The sequence below is a fragment of the Protomyctophum parallelum genome (assembly GCF_964188405.1).
Source record: "Protomyctophum parallelum genome assembly, chromosome: 22".
In the NCBI taxonomy this organism is placed as follows: Eukaryota; Metazoa; Chordata; class Actinopteri; order Myctophiformes; family Myctophidae; genus Protomyctophum; species Protomyctophum parallelum.
The window spans coordinates 9,451,016-9,471,062 of NC_139714.1; the positions used below are offsets into that span (position 1 = coordinate 9,451,016).

The 20,047-nt window shown below is 42.6% G+C and overlaps 1 protein-coding gene across 1 annotated transcript in view; it reads right to left on the minus strand.

Moving 5' to 3' along the window:
- Positions 1 to 1,991: 1,991 nt before the first annotated feature.
- The window catches only part of tbk1 (TANK-binding kinase 1), a 31,770-nt gene continuing 13,714 nt past the window's right edge, over positions 1,992 to 20,047 (minus strand). The window contains exons 8-21 of the mRNA XM_083757885.1: positions 16,095 to 16,274; positions 14,911 to 15,107; positions 13,993 to 14,051; positions 11,765 to 11,856; positions 10,920 to 11,021; positions 9,961 to 10,039; positions 9,642 to 9,763; positions 8,804 to 8,880; positions 6,778 to 6,817; positions 5,769 to 5,870; positions 5,047 to 5,143; positions 4,597 to 4,697; positions 3,918 to 3,989; positions 1,992 to 2,725 (exon numbers count right to left, since the gene is read on the minus strand). Of these exons, the coding sequence (XP_083614011.1) occupies positions 2,674 to 2,725; positions 3,918 to 3,989; positions 4,597 to 4,697; positions 5,047 to 5,143; positions 5,769 to 5,870; positions 6,778 to 6,817; positions 8,804 to 8,880; positions 9,642 to 9,763; positions 9,961 to 10,039; positions 10,920 to 11,021; positions 11,765 to 11,856; positions 13,993 to 14,051; positions 14,911 to 15,107; positions 16,095 to 16,274 (1,372 nt within the window). The 3' untranslated portion in view covers positions 1,992 to 2,673. The remainder of the gene's footprint in view (positions 2,726 to 3,917; positions 3,990 to 4,596; positions 4,698 to 5,046; positions 5,144 to 5,768; positions 5,871 to 6,777; positions 6,818 to 8,803; positions 8,881 to 9,641; positions 9,764 to 9,960; positions 10,040 to 10,919; positions 11,022 to 11,764; positions 11,857 to 13,992; positions 14,052 to 14,910; positions 15,108 to 16,094; positions 16,275 to 20,047) is intronic.

Sequence of the window (20,047 nt, forward strand, 5' to 3'; positions counted from 1 at the left end):
ACTCATGTGACATATTAAACATGAATGCAATGTGAAATAAATCAATACATAACAAAAAGTTGTATGTGTGTCTAGACCTAAAATAAATCAAGCTTCGAAAGATTTCCTATGAACAATAATTGTCATCGTCAATGGGAATTTATTTTGGCAATAATCTTTGTATAGGACAAGAATAGTCGATTTGCTTGTCATTGTCAATGGGAATTTAATGTTTGTGTAAAACGAGAATCTACACAAAATAGCTGTATATAGGAGGGGCTAGCGTTGGCAATACAAATTGCTTTTGTATTGCCAACGTCATACACTATAAAAGGGGGTCGCAAGGTTGCATCATAATATTATAATTACTGCTCCTATGCTGATGGGATGCTGTCGCAGCACATCTCCATGGCAACCACAGCGAGGAGAGGGCGTGATTGTCCAACAGGTCTGTTGCTAAGCGCTCCTGAAATCACTGCAGGCCGGGAGAAGGCGGCAAATGGAGGGAGAGAGAGAGAGATACGCTGACAGAACATAAAAGTGGGTGAGAGGAAGGGGATGGTCCACAGGTCATGGACAAATTAGCAGTGGCACCACCTGCTGGGTCGTTGACGAGAACTGCAGCGTTGAGATCGCGTTTGCAAGCACTGCACTCATCCAACGCTCATGTCCTCCCGGACCTCGGATAAGATTTAATATTTATTTACATGTCATGGAAACGCACGTTATAAACAGAATCGGAGAAATGTCTATACAGGAAGGAAACACAATGATGGACTTGTGCAATCGGCAGATTTCAACTAGCTTGTTCAGAATTCACACGTAAGCTGTTGCACCAGAGCAGATCCACCTGGAAGATGTGTGCTACTAATGAATACAGCAAAGGCCTGGTGTACTGTCTATATACAATGACATACGACACTTTAGCACTTATTCGAAATAAAAAATAGGCAAAAAGTTTTAACAGTGACTGTAGACAGAATTTCAATTACAAATAATGTCAACTGCGAATGTTTTTCCCAGCCAAATGATTGATAGTTAGGCACCGAATGGGACCTTATGGGTCTGTAACTCAGTGTACAAATGCAACCAAATGGACCGATTTCCAATTACACTCTCAGAGTTAAATGAACACTGGTGATTTTACAGATTGGGGGCCCCGCCATCAAATGGGGTTCAGTGATCTGATCAAATGCATATCAAATTGGAGGGTCCTTGAAGTTAAAATGTTTGAGAATCACTGCTATAGCTGTAATATCTTCTCTTATGGGGGTCTCTGACATTTTCTTTTCAACTGGGGGTCCGCAGACTAATTTGAGAACCACTGCTATCGGTAACAACATGTCATTTATCTTTTCAGTTTCCTTTAGTTGTTGTTATGGGTGTTGGCCAAGTACTGTGCATTATTGAACTCATCCTAATGATTAGGAGCAGTGGCCAACTACTGAACAGCACCAGAGGAGCAGCTGGGGTGCTCTGGCTCAAAAAGGACAATTCAATGCTAAACCCATACAAACAATTATATGTAATTGGCCCATTTGAAAATATGTTGTTCCAGGGACACCCCCAGAAGCAAAGATTTGAGTTAAAAACTTATTTAACTCTTAAATAGCAGACCCACAAGCTCGTAGCGCTGCACTCTGTGTCGCGCTATGAGCTTGTAGATCTGCTATTTTCCAATAGCTAAAGTGTAACATAATGTTAAAACACCAAAATGGGTTCCCGCCAAGAATGAGTTAAAACAATTGCTATAGTGTTTGTTCAGTAACAGAGGTCTCACTGTCTCTATAACAAACATAAAATACATTTTCAGGTGGGTTGCCAATTTCAGCCAATATAATATATGTATATATATATAAATATACATACATATATACATATCTATATATATATATATATATATTAAAATAAATCACGCTTCTCAATAATTAAAAGTATAATCGATAGATTTACTCCAAAAAAATAATTGGCAGACCTACTGAAGTCTTTGCATAAACCCCCCCCCCCCCCTTGGTCTCTGCGATGCAGTTATTCTTTAAAATTCAGAAGTTATTTACGACCAGTGTTAGCCCAGTCATTGCATTTAGTCATTGCAACTCACCAGAACACCAGTTTAGGGGAAGGCCAGCGCCCACCATGACATGACGTTCATAAATAAGGTAGGTGCGTGGTCTCATGGAGCCCACATTCCATTATAGGCTAGCTGTATAGTGAATGATGGTCCAGCAGATTTCCGACGTCCACTATACGTCCAACCACTGATGGGTTAGAACAGTGGTTCTCAAAACCTTTTAATTTCAAGGTCCCCCATATCTCTGAGAGTGTACAAGATCCATTCGTTTCCATTTGAATCAAATACATTTTTAACATCTGGATGGGGCTTTCATTGGAATGTTCACCCAGGTTCTGGCATGTGTTTTTTGATTTAGTCTCGGCATCTATGCGCGAAAAATATTCCTTCGTCAACAATTAGGTGAAAATGATGAACTTCATCTTTTGTGTTTTGATTACTGACCAAATTATACATGACATAATCAGGAAAATTCCAGCAGATAAAAAAAGAAAGGAAAAAACATCTTACATTTTGAACACAGTATTTACAAAGATGAAGACACAGCATACAGTTATGTACATTACACATCACTGGCAGTCTCTGTGCAGTGCAGAAAGGAGACAGACGGAGACACTTTTGTCTCAGATTCTGTCCACGTTTCTCAGCCCTCCTTCCAGCGTCAGTGTGCCAAATCTGAAGATGAACCAAAGGCAACAGTTAAAATTACGACTATGTCTATAGCCTGACCGATATATCTGCCATTATCCCATTCTGAACGGGAACCCATTTTGGTATTAGCATCACGTTATGCTTTAGCTATTGAAAAATAGCAGATCTACAAGCTCATATCGTGCCACCGAGTGGCGCGATACGAGCTTGTAGGTCTGCTATTTTTGAAAAATCGAAGAACGACTGACATTTTTATAATCTGATCTCAGGTCAGAATGGGTTCATCAGACCTTTGTGTTTCCAGTGGAAAACTCGTATGAATCTGATCTCAGGTCAGAATGGGTTATTTGACTCCCCCCCCCTGATATCGGTATCGGCCGATGTGTTTCCGATTTGAACTACTTTCTACTGTCACTATACTTTGGGCATGGCATTCTTGGTGAAAATGTTCAATAGTATTTTAACCAATGCATTTTAGAGAATTGTCGATTGCTGGTATATACGCTTTAGGTCCAACGATGTCAACCCACCCAAAAAGTGTCTCTTGCGTTCTGTGTGCGCGAACCACAGCAGGATGTCTGGTCAATACATTTCAATGATAATGAGAGAGTTATTTTCTAAATAAAATGCGTACAGGAGTGGAGTGGCCGTGCGCACCCAGTCAGAGGTGTACTGGTGTGTCACAGGTTGCGAATGGCTGGTTGGTCACATTTACTATGAAAACCTAAATTTCCGTGTGTCACATCACACCTCCATATATGGTCACGCCTCGTGACATCACACCTCCATAAATGGTCATGCCTTGTGACATCTCGCCTCCATATATATCGTGACACGTCACGCCACCATATATGGTCATCTCCATATATGAAGATCATGACACTGACCTCATCTTACCCTGGATAACCATACATGGAAAAGACTGGATCATCACCTAGATCTGCATATATGGAGCTGGCCAGCAACTCTACATCTGACCTCAAACTTCAAACCCATAGTTCTCCATATATGGAGCTGACCTGTACTGACATTCCAAATGTTGATCCCTCCCCAACTGTCCTTCCTGTTCTGGCATTCCATATGTTGATCTGACCTCATCAAACCCTGTACACTCAAGACAAGCCAGTACAGAATTCATTCCATATGTTGATCTGACCCCCATGGAAAAGCACCAGTCTTACTGGTATATAAGGGTTGAAGTGTTCTGGTGTCTCACCTTTCTAAGAAGTGGTTGTTCTCTGCCAGCTCTTTGACCACACCCTCCATTTCCTCCTTCAGTTTCTTCATCCTAAAACAGCGAAACATGTCAGCTCCTCTTAAAGATTTAAAAAAACCATGAACTTTAATTGCAGTGTATTTTGATACCAATACTTTTTGTACTTTAACTGAAGTACATTTTTTAATGCAGGAAAATATTGCTACATTGTGGAATTGTTACTTTTACATCTTAACCCATTCTGACCGGGCACCCATTTTGGTGTTAGCATCATGTCATGCTTTAGCTATTGAAAAATAGCAGATCTACAAGCTCATAGCGCGCCACCGAGTGGCGCGCTACGAGCTTGTAGGTCTGCTATTTTTGAAAAATCGAAGAACGACTGACATTTTTTTAAATCTGATCTCAGGTCAGAATGGGTTAATAATGAAACTGTCAGGATGTAATAGACATTTCTTTAATCTGATCTCAGGTCAGAATGGGTTAAAGCGGAGTACTTCTTTCACCACTATGCGTCACTGACTGTACTGATAAATAGGGAGGACTCAAACACTGATGTTGATAAATCCTCTCTTACAGGGGTGAGGGTCCCTCCCTGGCACAACATCTTCTTTACAGGAAAACTAAGTAGAACATGTGGCCTAGCTGGATGTCATTGGCCTTCAGGCGGTGTGCTCACCCCAGGGTCATCTCCACCAGTGTGTTCTGACTCAGGTACGCCTGTGGTTTGATCCCGCTGGAAGCCAGCGGCATGACCTTCTGAGGGAGCTGCTCCTGGAGCTGCGCACACACACACACACACACACACACACACACACACACACACACACACACACACACACACGTTTGCATTACTAAACATTTTAGGCATTGAATATAGCCGAACAATAGCAGATTACAATTTAATTGTAAGCCTAAATCTAAAAACTAAAAAACGTTTTAACGATAAAACAACCCTTTTTTTGGGGGGGGGGACCAGGAAAATGGTCCTCACGTCTATTCGATCCTATTCTACTATACACACACACGCACAATATTGATGTTTGAAACTTTGAATGTGGAGCTGAAAAAAGCCTTTTATAATGATGAAGGCTGGTGTTTAGTGTGGTGACCAGGTGACGTGCATCACCTTGATGACTCTCTCCATCACCATGGAGACCTCCTTCTCCATGCTGATCAGCTGACTGGACATACTGACCAGCTGTTTCCTCACATGTTGCACCTTCCTGTGAACAGAGAAAGGTGGTGGAGTAAGGAGTTAACCCATTCTGACCTGAGATCAGATTCTAAAAATGTCTTCTCCATCCTGACAGTTTTCCATTCTGACCTGAGATCAGATTCTAAAAATGTCTTCTATGTCAGTCGCTCTTCGATTTTTCAATAGCTAAAGCACGACATGATGCCAACACCAAAATGGGTTCCTGCCCAAAATGGGTTAATTGCTTTAGCAAGTTTGATTGTCCAATGTAGTTAAGAGGTTTTGTCCGAAGCGCTTTTTTACTACTTTCCATTGGACACAGATGTAAAGGGTGTTCAATAGAATTGATTCATGAAAGAAAAAATAAATACACATGGAGTTAGGTAGTTTCATTCCGACTGCAACGATACTATATACTGTACAGTACATGATATTAGACATTAAGGACAAAAGGGTGTCAGTGCATTGTCGGGTTCAAATCACCCAAAAAGGTAACTTTCTTTCCACATAGCATCGATGGCTGTCCCCAACGTGGGTCGTTGCCGTGTTGGAAGTGACAGCGGTTGTATTAACGTCAGCCCCAGTGTAGTATCATCTCATGTGCTTGCCTATGTTTAGCAGTAGTTTGAGGCCCAGTTGGCGGAACTACTCACCTCATCCACTCCTCGCTCTTGGAGATGAAGAGGCGGTATTTCATGGCACACTCCTCTGTGAACAGAGACCTGGCCTTGCTAGCATGGAGGACCAACTTCTGCCTGCGGAGGAGAAAAAGAAACACACACACACACACCATTGGTTACCACCGAGGTATGCAGAAGAGCATTTCTCAAACAGTGGGTTGGGTCCCATGATTGGGTCGCGGATAATTTTGTATGGGTCGCGAGAAATTATCCTCTTTTTTGTCTTCCATTCAACTCTCTCTCTCTCTCATTATTAAGTAGTGAAAATAGCAGATCTACAATCTCATAACGTATGCTATTACTGTCTGTCCCTCCATAAAAAATATAAAATAAAGGCGAAAAACATTTAAAAAAAAAGAATAAAGAGAAGGAAAAAAGTCAACCGCAACCTGGCTCACTAGCAGTGACACATTCAGTTGAATGAGCAAAATTAGATTTTTGGAGGTGTGAATAATGAATATTTGTCAAAGTGAAAAAAAAATATTTTCATACTCTGCCACCCCAGTGTTGGTTGGGATGGGACCCGGTTTGTATAGCTTGGTTTGACTGTACTAAACAGGCATAGTTGTTTCTAGGGGTGGGGGGGCGAGGGGGGCAGCCCCACGCCGTGGGGCCCACGTGGCCCGCGACCCGCAATTGTAGTTGCGTGCGCATGAGACTGGACCATGGTCTTATTCAAAGAATATTTGTGGACCTTCAGTATTTCTAGTTGAGGACCCCTGCTCTATGCCATAGTTAGGCAGTTCAAAAGGAAAAAGGGGGATCGAACCCTGTACTAGCAAGTTTTGATTGATTTAACCTCAAACAGAGGAGTCACTCTACGACACAGTAGGGGAAATTAAGTTCTCCTCTGCATGTATTCATTGTATTGTAGACATAATATTCATATCTAGCTCAAATAAAGCATGCCCACACATGCTACAGTGCGCGCACGCTCACACGCACACACGCGCGCACGCACGCACGCACACACACAGCTTACTTGTCAAATTTATGGATCTGTTCCTCATTGTAGGGTAGACCTAAATGGAAAGGACAGGAAGAGCAGACCTGGAATCACATATTGCCTTCTATGCATACTACCGGTAGTATTGCATACAGTAGGAACACAGCTAAATCATTCTTCATTTATCAATTTGTAACTCTGAGAGTGTACACTTTGTGTATGTAAGGCAAATGTACCCATAAATAATAATATTTCTACACTCAATATTGTGATGCTAGGGTTTAAGTGGTTAAAGGTGCCTCAAAAAGAACAAAGAATGGTTAAAAAATAAAATAAAACATACCAAATGTTCAAGCTCACACGTCACGTCAGCGAGCTTGTACATCTGCTATTTTTGAACATTTTTGAAAGGCATTAGAAGGCATTGGAAGAATCGGCCTCAGGTCTTATAGTCCGGCAGCCGAGGTGGACGGGTGGGAAATTTGGTATATAGTCTTTTTTATTGGCCTAAAATATTGTCTGTATACATACCGGTACATTCATGCTGACCGGCTGAAAGTATTGGGCATTCTTTTTTATAGGGGTTTCTTGTGACCCTACCACTAACATCCTATGGCTGGCAAAAATGGCAAACTTTCCTTTTGCTTTAAGTAGCATGTGACATGTTAAACTAGGGGGTTGTCATGAATGTATGTATATACCGTAGTATATATTTTAGGCCAAAAAATAAGACTATATACCAAATTTCCCACTTTAAACAAAAGAAGTCCGTCAGCTGCCGGACTATTAACTCATTGCCTAGGGACGAGTTTGGATGAGTTCTGAGCAGTCATAGACGGCCATCTTTACTTACGGTTCATTGGGGTGAATTTGGGGGTTTTGAAAATAAAAGGCCCCGTACATCATGTTGGCAGTAAAGGGCAGAGTTGGGTGTAACGAGTAACGGAAAATCTCGTTACTGTAACGACACTACTTTGGTCGGTAGCGAGTAATATAACGACACTACTCCTCCAAAATTGATAATCACACTACAGTTACTGGTCGCTTTAGTGCTGCAGTTACTCGTTACTTAATTGCGTCATGTGGCTGCTTTCAGCAGTGTTGCTTTGGACTAATGCACACAACGGAGATGAGTTAACAGTAATGGTGCGCTGGAGTCGCGGACTAGAACATGTCAAATTTACGTCGTTTCGGTATTAAAATCTCCGCAGAAGCACTGCTCACAGCGAGCCAGTCTCCCACTGTCACGGAGCAGTTGGGGTGTTGCCATGTCCGCTTATTATAAGCGACTTTGGGCTTGTTTTATAATAGCATAGTCAGGCTTCTTTTGGGCTTGTTTTCATAGACATGGCTGCTTGTTTCTCTTCCAAAACCTGGCAACACTGCCAGCTGGGAGGGTCTTGTTTGTTGTAGAATGTATGTGCTCTCAGAGTCACAATCACTAGTTAGTTAATGCAGAGATGAATAAACCAAATATGCCGACATGAAAAACTACATTTAATGAGCATGGAGCAGGGAACTCCACATCATAAAGAAAGGGATCCTAAAGCACTGTGAACATATAGGCTACTGATTTCTCTCAGTCTCATTATTTTTATTTGAATATATTTGATTTGATTGATTGAAGAATTGATTAGAAGTTTGCATAGAAAAAGTTTTACAAGGTCAAGGGAACCACTGCACTAGACCGTTTTGGAAAGGCCCATTTTGTTTTATTCCTCCACAACCTGGTAAAGAGCATAAAGAAAGATGTTGTGTATGTCCTCCTTATTAGGATTATAAAGATTTGTTAAGTGGTAAATTATGTGACAATGCGACATGCGATTTTATGGAGTAACGCAAAAGTAATGTAACGAGTAATGTAACTAGTTACTTTCTCCAGGGAGTAATAAAGTAATGTAAGGCATAACTTTTTTCAAAAGTAATATGTAATATGTAGTGCCTTACTTTTATGAGTAACGGACCCCAACTCTGGTAAAGGGACAGCGCCGGAGTTCAATGGTGGCAGTCAAAATGTTAATTAAGAAGCATTTCCCTGTGTTCGCTCGGCTCATGTACTCACGCCTCTCCGCCTTATCCTTCTTGAACTGCTGGTAGATGGAAGAGATGGCATCCAGCAGCACTTTGATCTTCTCCACACTGTAGAGACATGACAACACTCACACACCGAGACCCTGCTTTGATGTGTGCGCACTGCTGCACAGCATGTGACTGGACCATAGACTGTAAAAAATATGGACAAAGCGTTCCCCGGGTCTAACATGAATGTAAAATGAAGCCTGTAATGATATGCTAATTCCTGATGTAAGTCGCCATCTTTTGGTACCAGCTGGCCATTGGCTGGCTCCGTTTTGTACCAGCTGGTCATTGGCTGCCCAGACAACGAGGCGGGACTTCCCCCCTTCTTCTCCGTTGGTTTTTATTTTGACTCGAGTGGGAGGAGAAGACTCTTGAGTGGGAGGGGAATCCCGATCATAGAATGTAACGGTAGCCACGCCCCTCAGAACATACGCGACTTTATGGTCATTTTTTTAATTAATGGGACCATAATTTTCCAAAAAGAATATTATGACATTAGAAATGAGACTTTAAACTAGTGACTGGAAGAAGAAAGTATTCATGACCATGTTTATTAAGGTAATACAGTCTAGGTGAAGTTGGGCCAAAATACATGGGCCTCTATGGAGCTATGGGGCTTTTTGGGTCCAGCCCAGCGCCACAACAGGCCATTATATGAACTACCGATTTCAAATGAGGCTTCACGAAATATCTGGCTGACTGCCCCCCTGGACTGGACGCATGGGTGCACAATGCATGCACGCACGCACACACACACACACACACACACACACACACACACACACACACACACACACACACGCACACACGCGAATACATACTTGCGATCTTCTGGGTGTGTCCCCACTTGCTGTATCCATGTTTCTGACAACTGACCCCCTGGCATGATCTTGTTCTTGATGTCCTGTGTTGTCCTTTCCATGGGCTCCAGGGAGCTGGAGATCTGCAGTGCGCACACACACACACACACACACGTTACAAAGGTGAGACCGTTGTTGTCATACAGTGATGCATAGCATTACAGACACGTCAATGTCAGTTAAAACATAGTCACAACAACCCGCAGATGCTATGATCGACGAGTGACGCGGTCGCACGACGGAGCATAAATGAGGCTCCGGGGGTTGGCGGTGAACTCACTCTCAAAACCTTTTTGCGCATGTCGGAGATCTGGTCGTATTCTGACGACAGCATGTTGGCCTGCATCAGCACCTCGAACCTAGAGAACGACACCATGAGACAAACAATGATGACACACGGACACCACGAGTCACACAAACCTATACAAAGACACTGTGGGAGTCCCTGTGTAAGCAGTGTTCATTTGGTTGACTAAGACTAAAAGACTACATATTTTGACATTTGGTCGACTAAGACTAAACTATTTCAGATGATCAAAATAAGACGTGTGGTCAGGCCCGGATTATCAATGGAACTCACAGCTTGCAGTGCCCTGCTGTGTAAGACCATTTCAAATAGGTACAGCTGTTGCTTCCATTGAAAAATGTAAGGGAGAAGCCTTATAACTCTCTGGGAGCAGCGGTGATAGTGCTGGCGGTGCGCTGAACGCATGTGCGTTCATTCACTGGACACTGGACGCACGTGCGTTCATTCACTGGACACAAAGTGTCGTTCTTGATTGTGTTACATGCATGCAGCGAATCACATGCACGCATGCGAATTGCACATGCATGGGGCCTTTTGATTTGGTATGGCTCAGGGCCCTCGGCACCCGCGTGTGGTGTGTTATTCAAAAGACTAAGACTACATGAGAATTTGCTGTCAAAATTAACACTGGATCAAGGGCATGTACTTATTTCTTGTCATTCGATACTAAAATAACAACAAGACATGTTTTATGTTGTTTTACAGCTGTCAAACATTTAGTCAAACATTTATTTGACTAAAGACTTGGATAGATTATCATTAGTTCAGCCACTAAACCATTTCAGATGACAAAATTAGGACAAAAACTATCTGGTCTGCTAATGAAATAAGACTAAATCAGAATTTTCTGTCAAGATGAACACTGCTCTGTAGTGCACAAAAATACTGTGTTTGTGTGTGTGTGTGTGTGTGCGCATGTGCGTGCAACTCACAGCTGTTCCGTCCTCTCCAGGATCTGGGTGCAATAGTTACATAGATGGATAACCTCTGCTGTCTTGTGCACAATCTCAGTGTAGTCCTCCTTCATCAACTCACTGACGGACGGACAGACGGACGGATCGATGGACAAAGAGGTTAAATGTATAGAGTGACAGAAGGAATGCATTAGTTACATCCTACTCATCTAGAGCTTACGTTCAAAGCCAAATTGTTAAATAGAGAAGTCCTGATGTCACTCGCTCATCGCTTGGTTTGGTGGAAGTAATTTCTCAATTGGAGAATATCATCGGGCCATCTTAAAATAATCACATATAAGCATTGTGGTCCAAAGATAAACAAGCCGCCTCTATATCGTTTACGGCAGTCAAGTTACCCTCATATTTGATGCAGTCCGTTTCTGGGGAAAATGTAACAAATTTGGCGGCGGCAACATTAGCGTTTTCTCGATGTCGGTTGATGCTTCATATCCATACGAGTCAAACCGCCGTGCGCATTTGTTTATTTTTGGAACACAGTTCTTAACCCATTCTGAACGGGAACCCATTTTGGTGTTAGCATCATGCTATGCTTTAGCTTTTGAAAAATAGCAGATCTACAAGCTCATAGCGCGCCACCGAGTGGCGCGCTACGAGCTTGTAGGTCTGCTATTTTTGAAAAATCGAAGAGCGACTGACATTTTTAGAATCTGATCTCAGGTCAGAATGGGTTGATCAGACCAGTGTGTGTCCAGTGGAAACCTCGTGTGAATCTGATCTCAGGTCAGAATGTGTTAAAACGGCATACCTACAGGCTCACGTGGACTAAGTGTAAAATGAAATAACCATTTGGCAGTACTCACATCAATCCACGCACCCCTTTTCTCACCAGCTCCTGATACACCAACAGTGACTCAGAGGTCTTCCAGAGGTGCCCGATGTCACCTGCAAAGGTCTGGACGGGGGGGAAAAACACCACAAAAGCACCTGTGAATGTGAACACTATGTCTAATATTAATATATCGGTTTTAGCAGATATTTTATAATAATTATGTTAAATAAATAAAAGATCCTGAAAACAGCCTTTTGTGATGATGCAGGCTGCAAATTCTATCAGCGTTTTCTGGGGAAGCTTTCAAAAGAGTCAACAAAGTTGGAACATTTTTAAACTAGAAAAAGTGCCCTTCTGGGCCAGGGGGGCAGTCAGCCAGATATTTCGTGAAGCCTCATTTGAAATCGGTAGTTCATATAATGGCCTGTTGTGGCGCTGGACCGGACCCAAAAAGCCCCATAGCTCCATAGAGGCCCATGTATTTTGGCCCAACTTCACCTAGACTGTATTACCTTAATAAACATGGTCATGAATACTTTCTTCTTCCAGTCACTAGTTTAAAGTCTCATTTCTAATGTCATAATATTTTTTTTGGAAAATTATGGTCCCATTAATTAAAAAAATTACCATAAAGAAAAAAAAACATCGCGTATGTTCTGAGGGGCGTGGCTACCGTTACAGTCTATGATCGGGATTCCCCTCCCACTCGAGTCAAAATAAAAACCAACGGAGAAGAAGGGGGGAAGTCCCGCCTCGTTGTCTGGGCAGCCAATGGCCAGCTGGTCCAAAACGGAGCCAGCCAATGGCCAGCTGGTACCAAACGGATCTAGAAAGATGGCGATTTACAGTGCAGGAATAACAGGCTTCATTTTACGTCCATGTTAGACCCGGCGAACGCTTTGTCCATATTTTTTACAGTCTATGGTTAAATACCCCGTAACCATGGCAACCTAGGCCTTGATTGACAAATTGACAATGCCATGCAGTGACATCATTGGCTCATCAGCTCTCTCAAATGGCTCTTACTGCTACTATAGGCCCAATCGCAATTACTTGAGATAATCACAATTATTTTAGATTGTGTGTGTGTGTGTGTGTGTGTGTGTGTGTGTGTGTGTGTGTGTGTGTGTGTGTGTGTGTGTGTGTGTGTGTGTGTGTGTGTTACACACTGGAACAATGGGAAATGTGAAAGTGGAGAAGAGCTCTATGGTGGAAACTAAATGCAAATTCTTCATTTAGGTCGCATTCATACCAGAGAGCTTTGCTGCGATTAAAACGAATCCTGCTGCGCATTGTCAGAAAGTGCGCTTCGTTTGGCAGGTGTGAAGGCTCATTCGAATCCTAATGCGCAGCAAATAACCGCATTTTACTCCGCCCAAAAACGTGGGTTTCGCTTCGCTTCGAATCGCACTTGACTACGATTCGGTGCAGGTGTGAATGCAATCCGCAGTAAATAAAGGAAATGAAGCAAACATAATGTGGCGGGTGAGGAGCTGAACACAGTTGGAGACGGAGAAGGCATATTTTACGCAGCGCAAAGATGTCCCGTTACTGTGGATAGACGTGGTCGAATAAGGAGACTGAAGCCCTGATCGAAATGAGGACGTGTACATTAATCAATTGCTTAAGAAAACACATAAAAACACATAAAAACACTGCAGTGTATTATAGCCTACATAATATTCTGTCTGTCTGTCTGTGCGTGCCGTAAACATGGAGTGCTGTCACTGTGTGGGACTGGGGAGTTATATCAGTGCGCTCATGCAGCGCTGTGCCTCCATGCCCAAAAGAACAGTGTGTGGCGGCTGCGTGCGTAGAGAGAGAGAGAGAGAGAGGGGGGGGGGGGGGTCCCAGACGGCACGACACATGCACGTTATGAGTGTAATTTTATCACCATAGATTTCACTGTGTAGGCTATAGTTTATGAATGGAACACATTGATAAAGGTCCCCTCTGCTGCGTTTCCAATTGCTGCGAATGACAGTGTGAAGGCAAACCCCAGCCAATTAAAAATGCAATAATCCCAATTCCCCGCCCATACGGATCTGAGTCTACCGAAGTATTAGGTGAGAATGTGACCTTAGTCAGAAAGTTGCACTATATCTGAGTATTTGTTTAATTTATTTTATATACAGTTCATACACCTTTCAGTCTGTATGCAAGTTGCATAAATATAATTTAAGGTGTGTGTGTGTGTGTGTGTGTGTGTGTGTGTGTGTGTGTGTGTGTGTGTGTGTGTGTGTGTGTGTGTGTGTGTACCTTTGCATAGCTGGCGTCCAGGTCTAAGTCATAGCGAGGCTGGACTTTAGGTGGGCTGGCTGTAACGACAGGGGTCAGCGTTCAGTGGCTTTGTTTGAAGTTCTTCTAGCAGCAGCAGGTATCAGTGTCTAACTAAGTACTCAAGTACTGTACTCCAAGGTGTGCCATGATTTTTTTCTTCCAGTTTTTCAATGTGTTTATGAGGTGACAGTACCCCTTGGAATGGTTCATATGTGCAATTTGTATTTGTATTTAGGGTTTCTTCCTGGAAGCTGAAACCTTGACAGTCAAACGTGCCAATGAAAAAAACTGTGATATAGTGACATCACTATATCACTGCCACCATCCAACGCAGTCCACAAGTTCACAATGTGAACAAAGTGAACTTGAGGACCAGTGTTGATTTCGTCGACTAATGACAATGATACCTTTTTTCACTGACGAAAACGAAATGAAAACTAAGCTATGATGACTAAAACTAAGACTAAATAAATTGACAATTTCGTCAACAAATAAAAACTAGACTAAAATGTTAGGAAGGGACTAGCGGACAAGAGATCCAGTATAAGTAAAGGACACAAGTAATTTTACACTTGGTTGCATTCTGGAAATAGCAAGTGTAAAATCAGCCATTACGACAGCATCAAGGCCCGCCAAAATACATTTTAGTCGACCAAATCAACTGTAGATTTAGTCGACTAAAATCCTATGAAATTTAGTTGACTAAAACTACCGGTAGACTAACACTAAAACATTCCAGGTGACTAAAATGTGAGGAATTGAAAACTATTCGAGAGACCATGACTAAAACCAAAATCTAAATCTGCTGTCAAAAGCAACACTGTTGTGAAACTCAATGCTGCCACCGTGTGGCGGAGTCAGGTTAGGTCTACTACCACCACCACTACTACTACTCACGGTCCTCGAAGATCAGTCCAACGGTGGCGACGGACTCTCGGCTCACAAACATGATGGGGTTGTCCCGGGTGGTCCTGGGGAAGTTCTTGGCCTGCCGGTTGGGGTCCAGCACCAGGCGGCGCCCCTCGTACAGCAGCTCCTGGTTGTGAGGGGCGATGCTAGTCCGGCGAGACATCAGCTCCTGGAACAGTGTCGCCCTGTAGTGCAGAGGTTCCAAAAACGTTTTTATGTCAAGGACCCCCAAAATGACATTCATTAGCCCCACGGACCCCCCCCCCCCCCCATTTGAAAATATATGCCAAGGTACCACCATAAGAGAAGATTTTTACGGCTCTAGCAATGAATTTCAACCATTTTCATTTCAAGGAGCCCCAGTTTGATATGCAACAGGCTACGTACCCCCATTTAATGGCATTTCTATCTCTGGGAGACTATCATTTAGCTGGAGAGTGGACCCCCTGGAACTCCTCGGGGTCCCCTAGACCCTGGGATTATAACTACAAGCTTTAACCCATTCTGACCTGAGATAAGATTCATACGAGGTTTCCACTGGACACACACTGGTCTGATTAACCCATTCTGACCTGAGATCAGATTCTAAAAATGTCAGTCGTTCTTTGATTTTTTCAAAAATAGCAGACCTACAAGCTCGTAGCGCGCCACTCGGTGGCGCGCTACGAGCTTGTAGGTTGTAATTATTATTATTAAATGTGTCCGTGGCAAATTCTACATTTTGTTTTTAAACACCGTTATAATGTTCTTATTTTGATGACACACGGTAAAGTAGATCTTACGTGTTGTAATCGTGAATGTACAGAGTACACATGGTACAGTAGTATTATCTTACGTGTTGTACTTGTGAATAGTACACATGGTAGTAGTAGCCTTGCAGAGCCATGAGGCCCATAGGGCAGCTATGAGCCTATCTCCTGTTTCTGTAGCGTGAGGCAGCTTGATGTACAAGTACACCCCCTGGACATGACGCTAGTATGTCGCAGGGACTTACCCCCCAATCCAACCCTTGATGCTGAGTGTCAAGCAGGGAGGCACTGGGTCCCATTTTTTAGAGTCTTTGGTATGACCCGGCCGGGGATTGAACCCCGACCTCCCAGTCTCAGGGCGGACACTCTAACCACAAGGCCACTGAGCCGGTTAGTACACACGGTACAGTAGGATTATCTTACGTGTTGTACTCGTGGATGTACACGTGGTGCAGCGTGGCCTGCTGCAGGCTGAAGGCGTACACCACCGTGCGGTGGAGGATGTCGCTGGTCTCGGCGAAGAACTGGTCGAAGCCCCAGCACTTCTCCTGGTCCGCCTCCAGGATGTTGGCCAGCACGGGGGTCAGCAGGCTCTGGAGACCCCTGGAAGGACGGCAAGGTCAAGGCAAGATTATTTCCCAGCACATTTCTCCCACGACACGGCAATGTGCTTTGCGTGAAATATTCAAGGACAACTCCAGACTAAAATAGCATAGAGAGTTGGACATTTCACTTTAAAAAAAGACTATCATCTACTCTGGGGTGTTCACAAAAGCCTGAGTAGATGATAAAATGACCTGAAAGTGAAATATCCCTTTAAAGGAGAATTCCATGCTAGAATTCTCTCTTATCTTTCTTACCTTTCTTTGTAGTTGTTACGTCCCCACCAAAGAGGTCCAGGTGTTTTTTTGTGCAAAAACTCCTTATTGGCTATTTTCCCTACCATAAGCCCTCAATGAATTGCATTGCATTGAATGGGAATTGAAAGGGGCTATGGGGTGTAATGCTAGTTCGCTTATTTCCATCAAAGAAGTAGTAAAGTGTGCCGCTTGGGATATTATTTGCATTATGAAGAGAGGATATATACAAAGAAATTATAATTTTGAGCGATGGAAATAAGCAAATTAGCACAACACCCCATAGCCCCATTCAATTCCCATTCAATTCAATGCAATTCATTTAGGGCTTATGGTAGGGGAAACAGCCAATAAGGAGCTTTTGCACAAAATAACACCTGGACCTCTTTGGTGGGGACGTAACTACTACAAAGAAAGGTAAGAAAGCCTTTTAGTATGGAATTCTCCTTTAAGGCCATTTTTGCAATTTCTTTTTAACATGTTCTGTAAAAGTCCGTTTTACGTCAAGGTGCCCAGATGTCCCTAGTGCATGGAATAAAACAAAATAAAATCTCAAGACTGAAAATGTAATGATGATGTTTAGGTATGATCATTCTAAATACCTATTGTTGCTGCTTTTCCACAGAACAGCCAACCAGCTGAAGAAATCACAGATTTGAGGCAATGACGGCTTTTATGACATTTCTGAGACCATTCATGTTCATGGAAGATGCTTCTAAACTTGTATTCTATTTCTAGAACTCTTTCATCTTAATAATAACTAATGACCGAAAATAGCCTATCTACAAGCTCACAACACGTCGCACAGCATGCTTTCACAGAAGACATGCTGGAACTCAATGGAATCCAAATGACTGAAATCAGTTGTGGCGACTGAGAACTTTAATCCATGCCGTAGTGCCCAACTATCCTGTTACCCAATAGAACTAGGAAAATGAGCCTATTGGGTAGATTTTGAAGGTGCGTTTTACCAATGGAAATACATAAATTGGCCTCGCTCTGCGCACATTCGTATTATGAAAGGCATATCGGCCCGTGTTGAACGCACTGACCCGTGTTGAACGCACACACATTATGGCTTACCGCGGTCCTGAATATTTTAGCATTGTGGGAGTGTCCATATGTTAATTATTTTCGCTTTGCGCAATTTGCTATTAAGCCCCTTGACCTAAAGACACTCAGCGCATAACGATTAGACGTGGGTCTGACCACCTCATAAACGCAAAAAGCACTGTTTGATTTGACACGGCTCTGGGAGGCTGGTAGAGTGTTGCCATGTCTGTTTATTATAAGCGGCTTATTTTTCTGTAAAGTTGCTTTCTGTGTGGTTGTTTTTCTTGTTTCTAAAGTGGTTATTTGGGCTTTTCTCCTAATGTTGTTTAAACCAGTGATCCTCACACAGCACATTCCCATGTCAAGGATCCCCAGATGAATGCATTTGCCCAACTAAGGACAGCTAATCCAAAAATTAAATAAAAAGATTACTTTAGAAAATAGCAGATCTATACCAGCTCACAATGCATCACATTCATTCATTAAAACTATGAACTCTGACTGCAGGGGGATATATAATGATCATTATAACAATGTGCAAGAACATATTTAAAAAGAAGGAAGAACTTTATATTTGTGGACAATCAAAATATGTTTTTTTATTTTAATGTGGTGTCATTCAAATTAATCTGGATATGGCAGACTCACTATTTAGAAAATAAAAACATGGCACTTCATTTAAAATAGGTTACAGACCCCTGTTATATGCGCTTATTTTTATAGACCTATTTACTTGTTTCTATGAGACATGGCAGTTTTGCGTCTTTTAAAAAAAAATGTTGAGATTAGAAACGGCCATAATTCTTTCATTTCTCAACCTTAAAAATAAATAAAAACATCTCCATAATCCGTGGGAAATGTGCTTTCATATGCTGTATCACACCCGATTCAAGTCTTCTTCAATAAAATGCTACGAGCGAACTCAGCGAAGACCATACCATCGGGGCCACAGCATTACGCAGCACGCATTCAACTCATTCCTTCGTCGTGACTTGAATGAAATAAAATATAATAAACGTTATTTTACTGGTGTTTTTCAATAGAAACAAATAAAGAGCGTGTGTAGGCTACTGTGTGCAAGTGCAACAGTGCATATACATGCATGCACTAGGCTATATTTCTTCCGTGTCGGGATGGTGATTGAGCTCTTCAAGTTCACAGCCCGTTTGGTCTTTCATAAAAAAACGTTGATATTAGCCTATAAACACTCATGGTTCTCTCATTTCTCAACCGTTTTATTAAATGTAAAAATCTCCATATTCCTTAGGAATCTTGCTTTCATTCGCTGTATGGTACATGGTTCTATCGTTATCGAATTAATTAATTACGCATGGATTGCCAATTTGCCAATATGCTGCTATCTACTCGCAATTCCATTCCGATCTGAAAGGTGGGTCTGTTCTTTTGAGGCATAAAGGTGACAGCATGCAGTGCAATAGGAATAATTAACCCAAATGTGACAAAGGCATGTCATGTCTTCTATGGTGCCAGCCTGAAGAAATGTCATACCACGATCCCCAAAGTGCGCATTCCGTATGTGACATCAGCTGACTGGTAAAGAGAATAGTACGGACATGTTGATTGGGTACGTCTCAAACACGCCTTAAACACACCCATGACTAATTCAAGGCCGTTTTGCGCACTCCGCGGGGTGTCAAAAGCGCTTCTTAACATGCCCAAAATTGCAATATGACATACTACACGCCCCCAGATCATAATACTGTAATTAGATTAGTAATATAGAAGTAAGTAAAATAGAAGTCCTAAATCGACCCCTATATGTTATTGTCTCCACCAGGCCGAAGGCATGGGGGGAGAGTATGTTTTGCACTCCGTCCGTCCGTCCGTCCGTGTGTGTGTGTGTCCGTCCGTGTGTGTCCGTGAGAAGCTAATCTCGGCCACCGTTAACCCGGTCGATGCCAAATTTTGCACACACACTCCCTGGATGCCAACGATGAACCTCTGCCCCAAACTTTCCAGAACGGCCTGTTATAGCGCCACCAGGAGGCCACTTTGTGCAAAACAAGTTTTTGCACAGTACACCTACAGATTTTGTCCAAACATCACGCAAATTGGTACACAGTCTCTCTAGAGCCATTCAACGAAACGGGTCTTTCAGATTTCTCAGACAGCATCCTGATTGGTTAAGATTGGCTTCCAAAGTGTGCTCAGTTTCAAACAAAATGCTGCAAATCATGAACACATCGCGTGATTTCCGTGAAATTGTGCACCCACATTCCCACTAGGCCGAGGACGAAATGCCACATGAACAATTTCAACTCAGCCTCAAGGTGGCGCTATAACTGGCCGAAAAGTGTTTTTACCTCTAACTGCACGGATCTGTGGATAACTTTGTATGCCAACTCCCTAGAGGCCAAGGAAAAACCTTTGCCTGGAATTTTTTACTTTTGTTGCCCTTGTATCCAACCACCAGATGAAGGCAAGCTGCAATGTCCTACATTCCTA